General features: G+C 36.0%; 1 protein-coding gene across 2 annotated transcripts in view; it reads right to left on the reverse strand.

The window, feature by feature from the left end:
- The window catches only part of SP4 (Sp4 transcription factor), a 63798-nt gene that overhangs the window by 5998 nt on the left and 36827 nt on the right, over nt 1–20973 (reverse strand). For both annotated transcript variants that reach the window (XR_006784423.1, XM_045828114.1), the window contains exons 4-5: nt 16365–16593; nt 8889–9088 (exon numbers count right to left, since the gene is read on the reverse strand). Coding sequence is in view for 1 of the 2 variants with exons in the window: in XM_045828114.1 (XP_045684070.1) it covers nt 8889–9088; nt 16365–16593 (429 nt within the window). In the remaining variant the exon portion in view is untranslated. The remainder of the gene's footprint in view (nt 1–8888; nt 9089–16364; nt 16594–20973) is intronic.

A 20973-nucleotide genomic window follows, 5' to 3' on the forward strand; every position in this document is an offset into this window, starting at 1 on the left:
ACACAGAAGATTATTCCGAAAACAGCCAGGTGAGCCCGATCTAATCACTAGCTCTTAACAGCAGAGTGTTTCCCACAGCAGGAGTCGGAGAGATGCACCGAAGAAATCAGACAGATTAGAGCCTAGAGGGGCTGGACCTGCTGTCCGTGGAAGGGACCCCATGGAAAGTACAAGAGGAATGTTAGAAGTCCCCAGGGCAAAAACACCAGCCCCCAGCTGACAGCCAGCAAGGAAACAGGGACCCTCATCCTACAACAACAAAAGTTAAATTTGGTTGACAGTGTGAATTATTTGGGAAGCAAATTCTTCCCCACAGCCTTTGGTTAAGAACATAGCCCAGCTGAAACCTTGATTTCAACTTTGTAAGATGCAAAGCAATGAACTTCTGACTAAAAGAAATTGTGATGCAGTAAGTCTGTGTGGTAACAAAGGCACTTACTACTGGAACAAAAAAAAAAAAAAAACAAAACAAGGTACCTAGGAAATAAATTTACCAAAGAGGTAAGACACCTGTACTCAGAAAATGACAGGACACTAACGGAAGAAACTGAGAAAGACACAAATAACTGGAGGCGTGTATCATGTTCACAGATTGTAAGAATTAACATCATTAAAATATTCATACTACCTGAAGCAATCTATAGATTCAATCCAATTCCTATTTAAACATCAATGGGATATTTCACAGATCTAGAACAAATATTCCAAAAACCTATATGGAAACAAAAGAGACCATGAATAGCCTCAGCACTCTTGAAAAAGAACAAAGTTGGAGGATCACAATACCTGACACAAAACTATACTATAAGGCTACTACTGTAATCAATAAATCTTTGTGGTTTTAGGCTGCTAAGCTGGTGGCAGTTTTCTATGGCAGCAATAGAAAACTAATAGTTATTTTAGATATACCCTTGAAAAAATCAAAACCCTAATAAGATAGATTATAGTTGAGATAGCATATAATTCAAGATCTGTAAAGTTATCTTCATTGTAAGTACACAAAGCACAACAAGATTTTATTTCTCTGAGAGAGCGATTTTCAACGTGTATGCCACAGCACTCTAGTGTGCCACAAGAATTTTGACAACATGCAATACCTGAATACTTTAGTCAGGGGCACAGACCTCTTTCCCCTGAGATGGCATTAAAAAAAAAAAAAAAAGACAACCACCAACACAGTAGCCATCTAATATGAATGAATCAAAATTATACTGGGGTTGGGGAGCAGGTAGACTGGCAAAAAAAAAAATATATTTTTGGTGTGCTGAAGAATTTTAGTAATTAGTTTATGTGCGCCATAAGGAAAAAAAGGTTGAAATGGCTGCTCTAAGAAAAATCTCAAAAACGTAACCCAAACAATTTTGGTTTAATAAAATGACTACGGAAATTTTTTTTTTGCTTCTTTGCCTAGATTAAGAGAATGCCATGCTATATTACATGATTATTAAAATACAGTAGAGCCCTAGCTTGTGTGGCTCAGTGAATTGACCATCTGTGAACCAAAGGTTTGCTGGTTTGATTCCCAGTCAGGGCACATTCCTGGGCTGTGGGCCAGGTCCCTGGCACGGCGCACACAAGAGACAACCACACACTGATGTTTCTCTCCTTCTCTTTCTCCTTCCCTTCCCTTCTCTCGAAAAATAAATAAATAAAATCTTTTAAAAAAATTGTTACTAAAAACAAAGGATACTTATTATGATAAGAGATGCTCCATGGTATAATAATGATATAAGGAGATATAATAATTATGAATATATACACACCTAACAACAGAGTCCCAAACTACAAGAAGCAAAACTGAAAGAATTGAAGGGAAACAGACAATTCTCTAATGTATTTATTCTTCTCCTATATTCTCCATTTCAACTGGTAAGTCGTTACTACTCATACCCAGTATGTCTTTTCTCTGGGTCTCATTAAAAATCCTGTAGAGAGTAAGCTTTTGTATTAGCAGGCAATCAACCCACTTAGGTTCAGACTAAAAGTTATTATTATGCCTTCTTCGGGCAGTAGTTCTACTATTAATTCACTTTTAAGACTTTGTTTTACTCTTTGGGTCTGTTCAGCAGATGCTGGGAATTAGGTGGTGGTTTACAATTCAGTTCTTAAGGCCTTGGCTATGGTTCTTTGGGTCTGTTCCGTGCATGTGCAGCTCTTACTTTGTTATACACATGAAATGAGGGATCTTCTACAAATCTCTCCAAGATTTTCCTCATGCTTTCCAACCCCCAAATGTCCCATTTCCTGGTTTCTCTGGCCAGACAACCTAAATTCCTAAGGCTCCTTGTACCACCAGCTATCAATAGTCTTCAGAGAGGAAAACAATGGTGACTCCCCTCACACTAGCTGTGAAAGAAGGCCCCCATTTCCCGGTCACCCTGGCCAGAGATGTGGGTATTTTTCTCAGGTTTTTTGGTGCCTATGCTGCCGCTACTTCAGTGCAACCTACAAACAGAGCTGACCTTAGAGCACAGGGCCCACTCTCCTAGTTAGTTCTCTGGTTAGATACACATGCTTTCTCCTAGAGTGTTTGCTGCCTACACCTGCTAGTCAGTGCCCACGGGATCGAAGCAGATGGACAAAGGAGGCAAAAAAAAAAAAAAAAAAATCCTGTGAAACTCACTTGGTGTTATACATTATACAAATGTGTTACACACATTTTAACTGCATCAAACTTCTGCAAACTACAATAAAGACTATCAAGGAAAAGAAGATATTCTAGAAGAGAGCTAATCTATCTTCCATAAAACTCCATATAAGTCTGGGACTCAAAATGGTGAGAGGGAGACACGAAGCATAAAACAGTAAATTAAAGTCTATACCTGGAACATTAACCCTACTATCAAAAAAGCGAGGCAAAATATTGACAGATTTGTCTTTAAAGAAATGTGGCCCCACATTATATTACTGTGCTTTGTAATTAAGTGTCTTCCAGTGTAACACACAGTGCCCCTACCCAACTGCCTAAAAGCCACCAGCAATATTCTTCGCTTTAAACATATTCATCAATCATCATTATCATGCACTTGAACAAAAGCCAAGGATCACTGAATAATTCAGGAAAACCTACAACATCAGAAAAAGCAAGATGTGGACTAAAAATATTCTCCTAGAGAAACATAACTACTAAAAATTTTCTAGCTGGAAAACTCAGAGACTTTTGGCAAGCCCCTGCAATCCACACAATGAGTACAGGATGCAATAAAAAAGAAACGATAAAGAGCAAGATGAAAACTGCAAAAAAAATTAAACAGAAATATTTGAAGTTAAAGTTCAAGGAATCTCACAGAAAATAAAAAGGGAAAAAAGACAAAAAGGAGATAAGTTGTAAGAAACTTACAAAAAAACCCCAAGATATGGAGTCTGGCATATACCTAATAAAAGTCCAAAAAGAATAAGAAATAAAAAGGGGATAATGACAAGTAGTGAAAATGCATGGGGGAGAACCCAAAGCTGAAGAGCCCAACCAGAATGCACAATAAAGGGAAACCTATGACTACATATATAATTATGAAATTAATAGAACACTGAAGATTAAAAGAAGCTCTTACAGTTAAAACAAAATTAGAGGGGAGTGTGACAAAAGGACAGAGGAGATGATCTGAAACAACTTCTATTAGCCAAAGATGTGACGATCTGAGCAAGAAAATAACATTGGATTATGACCCCCCCCCAAATAAATAATCATGAGTCCATAGTGACATAAATAAATGACTGAATAAATAATTGGGGAAGAAGTATAAATCTTCCTTACACAAAATTACAACCAAAAATTATACAAACAATGGGGGAAAAGAAAATGACCTTTAGCATTGGCTGGTGTGGCTCAGTGGATTGAGTGCTGGACTGGGAACCAAAGGTTCAATGGTTTGAATCCCAGTCAGGGCACATACCTGGGTTGTGGGCCAAGTCCCCAGTAGGGGGCGCGCAAAAGACAACCACACATTAGTGTTTCTCTCCCTGTCTTTCTCCCACCCCTCCCCTCTGTCTAAAAACAAATAAATAAAATCTTTAAAAAAAGATGAAAAGAAAATGACCTTTAAAAACATCATGGTCATAATTACTGTAGGCAAGATAAAATGAGAAATGCTAAAAGTCAAAGATTAATATTTTCTTTAAAGAGAAACAGGATATTTGTGTAAACCCAAAGAATCTCCTCCAAAATATTTGCTAATTACTGTGGTTTTCATGTAATGCCACAAATTCTTTCATCCTCCTCCCTTTGGGAGGTGGAGCTTCATTACCTCCCCTTGAATGCAGACTGGACTTAAGTGACTTGCTTCTAATAAACAGAGGATAGAAAGAATAAAATGAGTTCACAGTGGAGATGCCAGGTATACACTGCATACATCATCTTAACCAATTCCTCAAGGTTAATTTAACATCACCAATAAGAAGATATACTGACATCACATACTCTCTTACATGATGTGATGAGAAGGGCAGTAATATCTGCGATATTCTTCAAGCTCAATATAATCATAAGAAAATATCAGACAAACCCAAATTGAGGGATATTCTACAAAATAACTAACCTTCCATTGTGTCAAGGTAAGAAAAGCCAAGGAAAGGAGAAGGAAATCTCCCCAGTTGCAGGGGACCAAAGAGCCATGACAGACAAATGCAATGTGGTATATGGGCTGAATCCTGGAACCAAAAAAGTATGTCTGTGGGGAAGCCTGTAGCTTAATTAATAATAGTATTGTACCAATGTTAAGTTTTTATAAGTTATTATAGTTATAAAACAGGTTAATTTTAGAAAAATCTAGGTGAAGGGTATACGAGAACTCTCTATACTGTCTTTGCAACTCTTACAAAAGTATAAAACATTAAGATAAAAAGTTTTAAGAAGAATAAATAAGCTCTTAAAAGTTGAAGGGGAAATCAGGTCACCTACAAAAACACAAGAAAAAAAGAACAGACCTATTAGTATAACATACAAGAAGATAACAGAGCAGTGCCATGAATGTTTTGCGTGAATATAATTTTCAACCTAGAACTGTGTAAAAGCCAAACCATCAATTTAAGTGGAAAAGCAAAAGAAAGACATTTTTGGACAAAGTTACTTTCCTGTGCATTTTTTAAAATTTACTTATTTATTTATTTTTAGAGAGGGGGAGAGAGAAGGAGAGAAAGGATGGAAACATCAATTGGGTGTCTCCTGCACACCCCCCGACCGGGGCCCAGGCCCGCAGTCCAAGCATGTGCCCCAACCCTCTGAGCCTGAGCTACGCCAGCCAGGGGTCCCCTATGGGTCTTTATAGAAAGCATTTCAGAGTGTTTTCCAGCAACCAACAGAGTAAACTGAGAAAAATGAGGATATGAAATCTTGAGAACACTAGATCTAAACCAAAAAAGCAGCAGAGAAAAGTCTCAAGTTTACAGATGTGTAGCTGCCCTAGACAAGACTCAGTCAGTATGTTAACAGAAAGCTGGAGACCTCCAATAATGTGGAGAAAATGGATGCAGTTGATACTATTCTTGAAAAGTAGAAGTAACAAAAATGTTAAAATAACGATGAAAGGGGAAAAAGGCAATTAGAAAATTCACAAAAAGACATACAAGAGAAACTATGTAGTCACAGTGTATTACACAGTCATAATATAATTATTATTTACTAATTTTCGGCATTAAAAATTCAGTAATAAAAAAGGAGACACTGCTTATTGAAAAAGAATGCAAGCATTTTAACATCAAGTGAAAGAAGAGAAACAGTAAAAGTTTAGGTGAGAGAAGTTAAGTTGTGAAAGAGATGAGAAATGAACAAACAGGATAACAGAGTATCATAGATAATGCTGGGCCCACTCACAGTTAAAAAAGAAAACTTGAATGTCATCAGATGGTACAAAGTGAGGTAAACTCTTTTAACTCTCGATGTGAAGTCAATAGATGGTGTCTAATATTGATAAATCAATAAATAACACTATAAGCACAACATTATTTAGGTACATGGTAGCCATCACAGGAAGAATAAAAATGTAAAAGCAGTTAAAAGATTAAATATGATTTTCTCCGAGGAGCAGAACACGGGTGGGACAGAGTCACTGCAAGCTCTTCTGTATGATTTGAATTTTAAATACCACATGCATGTATCATTGGGAAATATTTTAAAATTTTATTTTGCAAAAAGCAAAAAAATATGTATTATTTTCAGCAGTAAATATAAATAATTAATTCATAGTAAGGTACTGAGTTTCTATTTAGGTTAGTGGTTGGACATGAAATAAAACATGGTTCTTGACATGAACAGTCAAGGCATTCAATTTAACATATTAATCATTCAATCAATATTTACTTATCTCAAAAGATAATGTTTCATATTCTTTCCAACTTTAATACTTAGAAAAAAGTTATAACAGTAAATCTTTAAAAATAAAATATTCAGCTTAACATTTTTCAAAATAACAATTAAGTAATTTTGTATATAATGTATTAAGATGTTTAAAACACTGGAAGCAACCTTCAAGTACACTCAGTTCTGATTTAAGCTAGTAGAAAATGATAATGGTATGAATAATTAAAAAACAGATATTCTCCCAAATCATTAAACTCTGGTTTTAAAGTACACATATATATAATTCCTTGAATAAATCTCTTCTGTATATCTGTATGAATGTGGATATGTGATAGATAAGCACTCCAGAACCTCGCTGTTTCTCAAACAAAATTATGAAATCACAATCTAATTTCTCTAAATTAGAGAAAGCAGCAATTTTTCTTGGCGTCCCTAATCTCTCCCACTGCGAAGTCAGATTGGAAATACTGCATCTTCTCATATTTTTTTAAAACAGAAATCAACATTGTTATAGGACAAATTTTTATTCACATCATATTTTCCAATATGAATGGTGAGGTGGCCTTAGAAGCCCCAATGCAATAACATATAGAAAAATTTTTAAACTTTTTTAAAAATTTAAATTTAGTTTTAGCACAATGCTTATTAAAGGACTGACCAATATACTCATCTGTGTTACTAACTTAACGTGCTTATCAAACTTAAAACTTTTAATGATTTAACAGCAGTTTTTCCTCTCTGAAACTATTTTCTAATCTGTAAAATGAAGCTAATTTATATCTCATAGTGTTGTTGCTAGAATCAAATGAGTTAAAATATTTGAAACATCTGATATGTGGTAGCTGATACATGTACCTTGGTACAAGTTAAAGTTTACCTCAAAAATTTATCCAAATTATTAATTCATTCAATAATTAAATATTGAGTCCCAAATCTCTTATCAGACATGTTCCTCATGGAGAGGGAGTCAGTGTTCTATGGAAAAAAATTGCCCTACCAGATATCAAAATTTAACAAAGCCACTGGTAATTAAAATGATATAATACTGGTATAGAAACTGGCAAATAAACAAAAGCTTTAAAACAGAGGACCCAGAAATTGAGCCACTCTTAAAGGGGACATAAATACATGAAAGAAGCATCATTATAAGTCCATAAAGAATGTGGGCTATTCAAGAAATGTCTTTTCACATGGAAAAGTAAAGGTATATCCACATCATCAAAAAGATTCTACACTGATAAATGACCATATTTAAAAAAAAAAAAATCACCTTACAGCCATTAGAAAAAAAGGTTTTTAAAACTTTGAGTACTTTGTTTAAAAAAAGCAAGGCAAAATTTTATTTATAAATTCTTATATTTGACTAAATAAGAATATAAAACTTCAAATGACAAGACAGCACAAAGATAAAAGACTAGCAATAAATAGAGAAATTACAATACATAAATCAGTAAGCAAAAGGAAAAAACCAAAAAGAAAAACGTACCAACAGAAAAAGAAATATAAATGACCAATAAGTGTATGAAAAGACACTGATCTCAGTATAAAAAGAAAAACTTCTAATTAAAAAATGAGAACTTGTCTGAAAGTGACAAAAGCTCCCAAAGCCTGACACTACTGAATACTGGCGAACACACACCGCAGTGGGAACTCTAATCACTGCTGGTGAAGCAGAGATGGTAAAAGCCACTGGAGAGACGTTACAGTTATCGAGCATATACTTCTCTATGACCCAGGATTTCTACTTTTTATACCTCTTCACTGCATATACACAGCAGCAAAGTCTGTGACAGCAAAAAACTAGCAATAACCTAAACGGCATGGGAAATGGACTAATACACTGTAGTAGTCACCTGATAAAAACTGTACAGCAGTTAAAAGAAATACATACTTGTAATACATACATATATTATGCACATATATATGAACTTGATAGGTCTTAAAACATACTAAGTGAAATTATGTTACTGAAATATATCATTTATGTAAAATTTCATAGTACACACAAAACAGTATTTACCATATATATCCATGAACAATATACATAAGAGTGTTAGTACTGTACTAAAAACTTACACTTTAAATTCATGGTAGCTTCTGTCCTTGAGAAGTAGGAGGACAAAGATATGTTAATTTTATATACAATTTGTTTTGTTAAAAAAATAACATCATATAACATCGATAGTTGTCAATTCTGAGTAAGTTAGGTGGGTATCACTATTATTCTGGATACTTTTAGTTAGTTTTCTGGATTGTAAAAAAATAAAAACTAATCAAAATCACCAATAATCTTAATTCAACTCTATTTTCATCTATTTAAATACTGAAAAAAAAAACCATATTGGAATTCATCTTACTAAGAATACAAGATAAGCAAATGAAATAAATTCTAAGTCATGTAATTATGCCGACAGAGTTTATACAAACTAGAATAAAATATGAACTAAAGAATTTTGCTCTCAAACATCTTCCATATAATTGTTAAAGTGAACACTCTTGAATTTCCATATTTCCAATCTGACAGCTATCACTCTAGTTTTCATCTGATCACTGAAAAAATAAGTAGAAAGTGTAAGTCCAAAAATAAACTAACCTGTGTGGGTCCTTCTGTGTCTCTGAAGCTCATCACTCCTTGTGAATCTTTTGCCACAAAACATCCAGTTGCACACAAAAGGCCTTTCTCCAGTATGCCAGCGAAGATGTGCTCGTAGGTGAGATGTTTTGCCATAAACTTTTCCACAACCTTCAATATGACAAATATGCTGTTTCTTTTTTCCTGGTTCATTACTGCCTCTAACAAAAACAAAAAACAAACATTAATTACACTTCCAAACACCAAGCTTATAATTATGGAAAAGTGAAAGATAATTAAATGATGCTTTTCTGAATGGGTTTTTAAAATCATTATGTTGTAACTGTAGTTAAAAATCAGAAAAATTTCAATTGGAAAAAAAACAGCCACCCCAGAGTTGTATACTAAACTGAAAAATGCTATGGAAAACGTGTTAATTTCAGGGAGCTTATGTTCTGCATTGGACTTCATATTTATCTCTTAGCAGGCTCTTCCCTGGAGGGGGGTCAATCTCTAAGTTTTACAAACGCTTGAATATTCTTCTCTAAAATAGCAAAGGGTAATATTCTCCATTTAAGAGTGTAAGATTCAGGGTTTCAATTCCAGCAAACAGTGTGATGAGCTCCATGGACCTACTCCCCAGTGAAACTGATGAAATTATTAAAAAAAAAAATACCATTTGTAGTCTCTGGAATTGGCTTTAGGAATACATAGCAAATATGTACTCATAGAAAGCAAAGAATCTGATGTGAACAGTGAGAGAATGTGGTTATTTGAACCAAGACACTCCTTCTCTCTTTCTCCCTTCCACCTCCCTCCAGTTGGAAACACTACAGTCTGGTGCAGCCAAGAATAGGATCCTCTCCTCCCACCTTCCAGTCGAGGGTAATCTCCTTACAAGGATCATTCTACCCCCAGCTACCTGTTGCCTGAGACTAAATTCCAGGTGAGTGTGGCTGACAGGCGGGGAACTCCCTTCTTCCACTCAATCCCAAGGACACAGACTCTACCTTGGATAGGACAAAAGGAGAACACTGCAGTCCAGGTCACTCTGGACCCAGCTCAGCAGCAGTATGTGAATCGGAGGTCCCAAGCCAGGAGAGGCAAGCCAAGAAAACCTGAGGCTACTGATGCCCTCCTGCCCACAAGCACTCAGCCCCTGGAGGGGTGTCCAACCCACAGTCCACGGCCCGAATATGGCACAGGATGGCTTTGGATGAGGCCCAACACAAAACTGTAAATTTACTTAAAACTTCATGAGATTTTGTGTGTATGTGATTATGTGTCTCAGTGTATTTAATGTGTGGCCTAAGACAACTCTTCCTCCAGGGTGGCCCAGAGATGCCCAAAGGTTGGACTCCTCTGTGAGCAAGAATGCCACTGAGATGGTGCTACTCACCATCTCAACTCCCAGTTCAAAAGCTATGACAGAGATTTAGGCCAGGAGGAAAGCATACTATAAAAAGAAAACTCCCGATCTCTTCCCCCTCAAAACTGACTCTCAAACATTTACAACAAAGTGAGACGTTTTAGCCTTAGGGGTTTCTTAAACACAGTGGAGACTGCTGCAAAAGGTAACCAGGACTAGACAAATAAATTCACCAGAGAAACAGGTTACACTGGAGGCTGTCTAGGTTGTCTGACAGAAGCCAGAAAAGAGGCAAGCTAGGGGGGGTCCTCCAAAATCAGAATAAATGTCCCACACAGACCTAGTGATTTTAAAGGAATTGGATGGGATCAGATGGTGGAGAGATGTATGCTCCAGGGTATTGTTGAAAACAATAGAGCAATCAGCTGGCAATTAGTGGAGCTTAATAGCTGGGTGTGGTCAGGGAAAAAGACAACCAAAAAGATCCTGCTAAAACCACGGTCATCCCTGAGTCACCATCAGAATACTGGAATCTGCCTCCACTGAGGAGCAACATACTCCCCAGGGAGCCAGGGGGCAGTTCTAAAATAATCCAGCCAGTCCCTAAATAAGTAAGTAAACAATGATAAGCTGGGGGAAGGGGAAGACAGGGGCAGGACTAAGGGTTGTTACAAAGTATTATCCAAGCTGTCCAGTTTCCAACAGAAATTTATGAGACACACCAAAAGTCAAAAAACAAAAACAAAACAAGAAAGTATGATCCATATACCCCATAAATCAGGGAAGAGAAACTACCTGTGACAGCAACCAGATTTAACAAGACTTCAAAGTAGCCATCATAAACAGGCTGAAAGAACTAACGGTCACTATGATTAAAGGAGCATAATGACAATGTGACATCAAACAGAGAGTATCAATAAAGAAAAATGATCTTTTAAAAACCTAAGAAATTCTGGAGATGGAAAGTACAACTGAAATGAAAAATTCACTAGAGGTACTCAAGAAATAGAGAAGTTGAACATAGATCAATAGAGATTGTGTAATTCAAAAACAACTAATAAAAAGAATAAGGAAAAATGAACAGTCCCACAGTGTCACAGAAATGTGGGACACCAACATATAGTACAGTGGGCAGAACAGGGGGGAGGAGTGGAGGGAGAGGAGGTGTAAGGGAAGGAGACAGGAGGAGAAGAGAGTAGAAAAAAAAATTCAAAGAAACAATGGTGAAAACTTATTGAAAAACATCAATCTACACATGCAGGAAGCTCAACAAACTCCAAGTAGGATAAACACAGAGATCCACAAATAGGTATTTTATACTAAAAATCTTAAAACCCAAGATAAGGTCAAAAATCTTGAAAGCAGCAGGAGAAAAATGACTCATCACTTACAAGGGAACCCCACAAAGATTAAAGGCTGATTTCTCAACAGAAACAAGAGTTCAGAAGGCAGTGGGAAAACATATTCAAAGTACTCAAAGAAAAAAAAAAACTAAAAAAAATCTTATATTCAGCAAAGCTATCTTTCAAAATTGAAGGTAAAATAAAGATATTTCCAGATAAACAAAAACTGAGAATCTGGGGCTTGCAGACTTGCTGTGCAAGAAATACTGAAGAAATTTGTTCAGGCTGAAAGCAAGTAACCCCAAAAAATAATTCTATTGCACACACAAAAAAACAAAAGAGGGCCAGCACTAATAAATATGTAATAATAAAGGGCAGTATAACTTCACATTTTGTCTCTTAACTTATTTAAAAAGCAATTTTAGGCCCTGGCCACATAGCTCAAAGGATCATCCCGATACGCCAAGGTCGTGGGTTTAATCCCTGCTCAGGGCACCTACAAGAATCAACTAATGAATGCATAAATAAATGAAACAACAAATCGATGGTGTTCTCATTCTCTCTTTTGTTTCCTCTCTCTAAAATCAATTTTTACTGATTGATCAATCAAAATTTTAAAAGCAATTTTATAAATATGTATAAAATATACTGTCAAGCCTATCACATTATAGAAATGAAACACATGTAACATATATCTGCCAAAAATACATTGTTACATATATTGTCAAAAATAGCACAAAGAGGAAGGATGACAGCAACGCTGTACTGAGCTAAGGTAATGACCCCAGATGGGAACTCAAGTCCACAGGAACACAGAAAGAAAACTAGAAGTGATACCGTTAACATAGCAAAAGCTATACATACTCACTCCCCATCTCTCCACTTTTTTTAAAAAAAAAAGTAAAATTAGATAAAGTAATAATTATAATAATGTATTACTGGGCTTGTAAAATTTATACTATGTATACCAATAATACCACAAAAAGAAGCAAAAGAGAATAGATGTACATAGTAGTAACCTTTCTATAACTCACTAGAATTAAGTTACTATAAATCTTAAAGTGAACATAAACTAAGATATATATGGTAAGGCTTAGAACAACTACTAAAGAAGTAACTGAAAATAATATAATTTAAAAAATCATTAATAAGTTAAAGTGCTAAATTAGAAGTTAAAATGCTATATTCACGTAATGCAAAAGAAAGGAGACGAGTAGAGGAACAAATGGCATAAGACACGAGAAAGAGAAAGTAAAATGACAGTTGTAAATTCAGCTATGTCAGTAACATCAAATGTGAATTAGCTATACAATCCAATTCAAAGACATATTTTGTCAGATTGGACTTCTGGAAAAACAGATCCAACTCTATGCTGTCTACAGGTGACACCCTTTGCACTGAAGGATACAAAGAGACTGAAAGTAAAATGATAAAAATAGATAAGCCAACAGCAACCCTAAGAAAGCTGGAGTGGTGCTACTAACATCAAACAAAACAAAATTTAAAACAAAAGATGTAATTAGAGATTAAGAGGATGATTTATTAAAGATAAATGGGTTGATCTATCAGGAAGATAACAATTATAAACAGACATTCAGTTAAACACGACAGTAACAAGAAAGCCCCAAAACAGCAAGTAAAAACTAACAGAAATGAAGGTAGAAATAGATAATTCAACAGTTGGATTCTATTTCAATGATATTTTCATAAAACAAGAACAATTATGTGATTATATGCCAATTGCTTAAATAAATGAGAAGGACAAATTCCTAGAAAGACACAAAGTACCAAAGCTGACTCAAGAACAACGAACCAGAATGAAAGAAACCCATAGCAAGAAAAAAGACTGAATTAGAAGTAAAAAAAATACCCATAAGAAAAGCCCAGGGCTTCACTAGCGGATTCTACACAACATTTCAAGAACTAACATCAGTTTTTCAACAAACTCTTTCAAAAGTAAAACTGGAAGGAACACTTATCAACTCATTCTATAAAAGCAAAGACATTCATTCATTACAAGAAAACTACAAACCAATACCTGTCACGAACCTACATGCAAAAATCTTGAACAAAATAGTAGCAAACCAAATCCAGCAACATATAAAATAATTAAAAACCAAGCTGGATTTAACCTTATGAATATAAAACTACTTTAACATCCATTAATCAATTAATGTAATACACCACACTGATAGAATAAAACACAAAAATTCCATGATCAGCTCAACAGATGCAGAAAAGCATTTGACATAACCCAACACCCTTTCAAGATAAAAAATACTCAATATAGTAGAAATAGAGCGTTTTCTTAACCTAACTTAGGGCATACAAGAAAAACCTAGAGCTAATATTATACTTAATGGTAAAAGACTGGCCACTTTTCCCCTCAGATCAGGAATAAAACAATGATGTCCACTTTCACCACTTTATTTCAAAATGCACTTGTAGGTTCTGGACAGAACAATTACCACAGGCATGAAAAAGAAAAGTCAAAGTGGAAAGAACAAAATAAAACTATCTCTATCTGCATATGACAGGATCTTATGTATAGAAAAATACTAAGAAATCCACTAAAAAGTTAGCAGAACTAATGAAAGAGTTCAGCAGGGCTGCAAGATCAAGATGTACAAAAATAGTATTGCTAGACATCTGCAATGAACAATTAAGAAAACCATTCCATTTACAATAGCACCAACAAGAATAAAATATTCAGGAATAAGTTGAACAAAAAAGTGCAAAATTGAAACTCTGAAAACTGCAGAACAATGCTGAAAGAAATTAGAGAAGATCTAAATAAACATAAAAACATGTAACATGTATTTGGATCCGAAGACTTGATGCTCTCAAGTGGGCAACATTGATCTAAAGATCCAATGTCACCCCTATGAGAATCCCCTCGCCTTCTTTATAGAAACTAGCAAACTGATTCTAAAATTCACATATTGCAAGTGTCCCTATGGAGGCAAAACAACATTGAAAATGAATAAAAAGGTCAGAGGACCCACACTTCCCAATTTCAAATTACTACAAAGCCAAAGTAATCAACACAAGGTGGTATTAGCATAGAATGACACATATAAATCAATGAAATAGGACTGATCATCCAGAAATAAACCTATGTGCCCATGGTCAACTGCTTTCTGACAAAAATGCCACGACCATTCAGTACATAAGGAAAGGACAGTCTTTTCAACAATGGTGTTACATGAACCTTTACCTCACACCATATTAAAAAAATTAAGCCCAGACTGACAAAGACCTAAATGTAAGAGCAAAAGCTACAAAACCAAGAAAACTAGGAATCTTCGTGACCTCAGATTTGGTAATTAATTGTTGGATACAACACCAAAAAGTGAAGTAACCAAAAACACTAAGCTTCATCAAAATAAAAACTTCAGTGTTTCAAAGGACATTATCAAGGGAGAGAGGACAACTCACAAACTGGGAGAAAATATGTGCAAATCACGTATCTGATAAGGGACTTGTACCAGAATAAAGAACCTCAATAATAAAAAGAAATAAAATAGACAAAAGATATTAAGAGATGTGTCTCTAACAAGATACATAAATTGCCACCGAGCACACAGAACATACTCTATGTCACAGGTGGCAAACACAAGGCCCGTGGGCCGGATGAGGGCTGAACTGGCCCTCCACCTTGTTCCTACCCGGTGGCAGTGCTGAGCTCCTTGCCCCTAGTTAAGGAGTAGTTACATTTACACAGTCCAAAAATTATATTTGGCCCTTTGAAGGCAACTGCAAGGCCGAAGTGGCCCCTGGTGAAAATGAGTTTGACACCCCTACTCCATGTCATTAGTCATCAGAGAAATACAAATCAAAACTGCAATGAGATACCACTTCATACCCACTAGGATAGAGATAATCAAAAAGTCAGATTATAACAAATGTTGGCAATAATGTGGAGCAATCAGAACCCTCATACCCAGCTAGTGGGAACATAAAATAACACAACCACATTGGAAAACATCTGGCACTTTCTCAAACAGATCTAGAGTCACCATTATGAACCAGTAATTCCAATCCTAGGTATATGCCTAAGGGAATGAAAACATATGACCTCACAAAAAGTTGTATAAGAATGTTTATAGCAGTATAATAGCCAACAGGTGGAAAATGCCAAATGTCCATCAACTGATGAGTGGATAAGTAAAATGCTGTATAGACATACAACAGAATATTTTTGTTCATTAAAAAAATAAAGTGCTAATGTATGCTATAATACAGAAAAAACTTTCAAAACATGCTATGTGAATAAAACCAGTCACAAAAGACCACATATTATATGATTCCATTATGTGAATATAGAATAGGCAAAGCTATAAAGACAGAAACAGTTTCAGTGGTTGCCTAGAGCTAGGAGACTTGCTAATGAGGGGGTGATGGTTAAGAATACAGGGGTTTTTTTTGAGGGTGACAAAATGTGCAAAATTAATTGTGGTGATAGATACACCACTCTGTAAATATATTAAAACTACTGAAATGTACACTCTAAATGACTGAATTGTATGGTGAGTTTTACGTCAGTAAAGTTTAAACTTTTACATGTTAAATGAAAAAAGTAAAAAATTGCAAAAAAATGTAAGGTACAAGGTGGAGAACTGTTCCTAGAACAGCTCAGTTTAATCCCCTTCATGACAATACTATATCTCAACTTCTGGACTAAAAAAGCAAGTGATGTTCTAATGATCTAAGTACCCAACCAGTGGCTTGATTTTAACTATTTTATATACCTTCCGGAGAGAGAGTTGGTAATCGAGCATTTACCTTCCTTCTCCTTCCCTACAGTTAGGACAGGAACAGGCAACTCTTCGAAGTCTCTTGCCAGGCTGTACCTCTTGATCAGAAGCTTGCTGGCCTTGCTGCAAATGCACTTGCGTGAGTTGGTCAGGACTAACAGCACCTATCGTAGCATTAGCAATTCCTCCAACTGCTACAGTTACAGGAGCTATTGTAGCTTGTTGGACTTTGACTCCATCTTGTCCTTGCTGCTGACCTAAAAACAGGGAGAAAAAGAGTATTATAATGTTTTCTACTCCTCAAGAAAACACGAATTTTAATGTGAACATTATAAAGCTAACCATATTTGTTTTAATACATAATCTATGTAAAGTACAAAAGCAAAGGGGTTAATGATTTATATACTATGCCAATCCTCCTAAAATATAATTATTATGCCAATCCTCCTAAAATATAATTATTTTTACTTTAGTAGCTCAGGTTGCTTCTATATCTGGTTGGTACATCTCTATACATAAATCATTTAACCATCTTGTGGCTTAATTTCTCCATCTGTAAAATGAAGATAGTAATACTTGCCACCTACCTACCTCACTGAAGTGTTGTGAGGATTCATGAGACATTATTTGAAAAGCACTTTGAGATCCTCAGATGAAAGATGCTATATAAATACAAAGCATTATTATTATTTCCACAGTAAGCAACATATTTCATTCACTCCAAGAAAATGAATGAAAAGTAACTAAAAAGATTAAGTTTTATGAACACCTCTCATTCCTAAATACTTCAAATTAGGCAAACATTTCTTTATTGGTGAGTTTTTTTTACACACATGAAGTTAAATTGCTTTGCAAAATGCAAAACCACCCATGTTTATTACATACTGTTATAATCATAAAACATTCAGAATATCATTACTTTTTCACTCATTTTATACAGCTTACACTTCACCTCTCAGGTTAGCACTTCTATCAACTTGGCTTCTTCACTTAGGGAAAAATATAATAAATAATATATAATATGAAAAATAATAGCTATTTACATGGCTTAAATTGATCCTTATTGCACATGAGTTTGCCTTATAATTATCCTTTTTTTCAACACAGTCTAGTTTCTCCCCATCAACTGTGGAAATAGAAAGTATATGAATGGACCAAAAAGAAAACACCTATTTATAAAGGAATGCTCCCACCTCAGAGAGTTGATAAAAGAATTTAAAAAGTTAATTTTTACAAACCCCATATCACAGTGCCCAGCACAGAACTGTTCATTACATGTTAGCTATTATTAGCAGAAATAAACATGTGAGTACTAGATATAAAATAAAAGGGCTAATTTTAAAGCTGTATATATAGTACTTTAACCATACACAGCAACGAAGAAAAGACAAATTTTAGCAAGTGAGAAAACAGCACACGTTTTCTAAACAAAATCGAACCTCTCTCTCTGCCAGCCGACGGTCAATCTCACCCTCCTGTGTGTATGCACAACACCTGAACTCTATGGAGGCACTGATTAACCACAACGCAAATAAAAAAATACGTATTTTGTCACTGTTTTAGTAAGGATACACATTTTAGTTCTACTAAAGTTTAAATTTTTGTCCACCTTTGAATTAACATGGTGTGATAGGTAAAGCAATACAAGCAAAGCTGGAAGTTGTAAATTCATGTCCCCCTTGGTGACTGTATCTGGAGATCCTCAGTTTCCTGAACTCAAACAATGCTGACCTCCCTAAAATTCCTGTCCCCTATCTGCTTTACAGAGTTGCTCATGAAGATCAAGTTGATTCCTAATGGGTAAAGGGTTTGTAAATCATAAAGCAATACATAAACCCAAAGTATAATTATTATATCTCATTGTAGCTTTTGAGCACATGTTAACTTACATATCAAGTAAAACCAGATTCCTTAATTTAAGGATGACCAAGGCTAGGCAAACTATTCAAACTGCCTGTGTATCTGGAAGCACAGGGATACATATGCTCGCTGTTTACCGCAAAAACGCATTGCTGGAATCAGGAGTTCTGTCTCAACCAGCACTATACACAGTCTTTATAGCTTAGTCCCTATAGAGTCACAGGTATTTTAAGTTGGCAAGTATTCTTTATGTCCCCTGAAGAAGTCATGAGATATTTCTGACTATAAAAATTTTCCAGCTACTGCTCATACAACAGTTGGTCATTCTTTTCAGGTTGCAATGATATCTAAGATACATTTCATTATGTGAAAAAACTGCTGGGGATCTCCGGCTATTCATTGCCCTCTGCTCCGTTGACCTCCTCAAGCCTCCATATTTGTTCAATGCCTAGACAACTTGGGGTTATTGTGATAAATAATACTAAGCAAATTATATCTGAATTTATATATTTAAGCCTGACAACTAACTCTTGATTTCTTCACCTAGACGCCCCAGACAGTTCAAGTTCAACATACCTCAATACTACTTTTATTTCCACTGCTACCACCAAACTCCTTACCAAGGCTTCCAAAGCCCTGCCGGCACACATTAAACTCTACCAACCTCTGAGACCCCATCACACATTAGTCTTTCCTTTGCTCACTATACTGTTGGCACACGGAGCTTTTATTCTGGCACTCAAACACATCAAGCTCATCCCCTTCCTAGGGCCTCTGCATACACTCTCCAGTCTAGGTGGGGATGCCTTTGCACCCAGATCTTTGCAGAGCTGACCTTTTAGTAGTATTCTAGTCTCAGTTCAAATCTCCCCTCTTTAGAAATGCCAATTCCTGACCACATCACCTAAAATGGTTCCCTAAAATGTATCCCTGATACAGAAATTTGTCCATTTCTGTATCATCACCAAGTTTTATATTACTTGCCTTAAATTATCTTTTATTATTTTTTCCACCTTCACCTCACTTCTGAATGTTGAGTGCCATGAAAACACTCTGCCTGCTGTGTTCACTGCTGGATCTCCAGCATGTGGAACAGCGTCCAACCTACAGTAGCTGTTCGATAACAGAAACTTGGTAAAGGAAAGCTTAAACATGAATTCATCTTCAAATCTTGCCTCTACTAACGTTTCCGTTTTGGTAAATGTTACTACCCTTCATTCTCCTTACACTCAAAACCTTAAAAAGTCAAATTTTAGCTTACTTCTCCTTTACTCATTAATTATATCCATGTGATAGCCAAGTTAAAAGGGACATAACAGCAGAGCAGGTCTTGCCCCCATCTTAACTTTCTGTTGTCAGTCAGGACCATCCCCCTGGTCCGGGCTCTTGTTACGTCGTGCCTCTACCAGCCTAAGACTCAGGCTACCTATCTCATCCTTCAAACTGCTGCCAGAAAAAAAAATGTTTAAATGCTGTTCTGATCATATCACTTCCATGTACAATTACTTTCAATCATTCCCCATTGACTGAAGTCCGGCATTCAAAGGACTCCACCTCAAAGACTTCACTCCTGGTTCATGGACTTCCTCCTAATGGCCAAATCCGATGTCATTCCCTCAATGACCATTACAGGAGTGCTCTGCAGCATTTGACACCGCTGACCATTCTGTCCTCCTCGAAAATTCACTAACTCCCTACATTTTCAGAAATCCCTTCTTCTATGTTAGCTCCTATCATCATTTAAACATAAATTTAAGTCACATTCTTAAAAAGATTTATCTACACTGGTTACCCTTACTCATGTCCCATTCTATCCTCAAACTACTGTAATTTGAGAGAACAATTCTTTGTTAGTAAACCCAAACATACTCTTCCCTCTGATCTTATTCACCTCCGGAGCACCTGGAGCTGCTAATCTCACTCCCTTCCTGATACACTCTCCTCCTTGTATTTCTCTGACGCTATTCACCTTCACCACTGGTATTCCCCTTCCTTCTCTAACCACACCCACACAAGCTACTCCTCAGGGTTCCGACTTCCCTTATTCTAACTCTCTCCTTGGGTTAGCTCATCCACTTGCATAACTTTTATTGCTACCATGTGTATGTAAACAGCTGTCTTCCAAATCTGTCCCTTCTGTTCAAGTACCCCTCATGAGAGTCATACCCTTCTTTGACATCTACCACGGAACATTTCTATCCAGACTTTTCACAGGTAATCTGTCTAGGAATCAACAGGTTTCCCACTCTCTGAAACTAGCTCTTTCTCACTGTCCAAAATAGAACACCTGGAAGTCATTCTTGACTCCCCTTCATTTGCCTCCATAACAGTAACCATCATTTTATGCTTACTTTATTAAATGCCTGACATATATTATTTTATTGTTGTGTTTGAGGATCTATATAAACCTCCCTTCATTTTCCATTCCAAAAAGTGTATTACTACTTGGGTATGTTAAAACTTATGAGCAGCCCTAACTGGTGTGGCTTAGTGGGTTGGGTGTCATTCTGAACACCGAAAGGTCACTGGCTTGATTCCTGGGTGGGTCACATGCCTGGGTTGAGGGTCAGATCTCCCAGTTGGAGGTGTGCAAGAGACAATCAATGGATATTTCGCTCCTCCTCTTTCTCCCTCCTCCCTTCCCTTTTCTCTAAAAACATATAAATAAAGACTTTTAAAAAGATACTTCTAAACAAATGATTGGCCCCTGCGGTAATGGATGCTGTCACTGTGTTGAGCTAAAATTATTATAGGAATTTCTCCTAAAGTGCAATTTT

The sequence above is a fragment of the Phyllostomus hastatus genome, unplaced genomic scaffold (genome assembly GCF_019186645.2).
Source record: "Phyllostomus hastatus isolate PE091 unplaced genomic scaffold, TTU_PhHast_1.1 phas_scaffold_78, whole genome shotgun sequence".
NCBI lineage: Eukaryota > Metazoa > Chordata > Mammalia > Chiroptera > Phyllostomidae > Phyllostomus > Phyllostomus hastatus.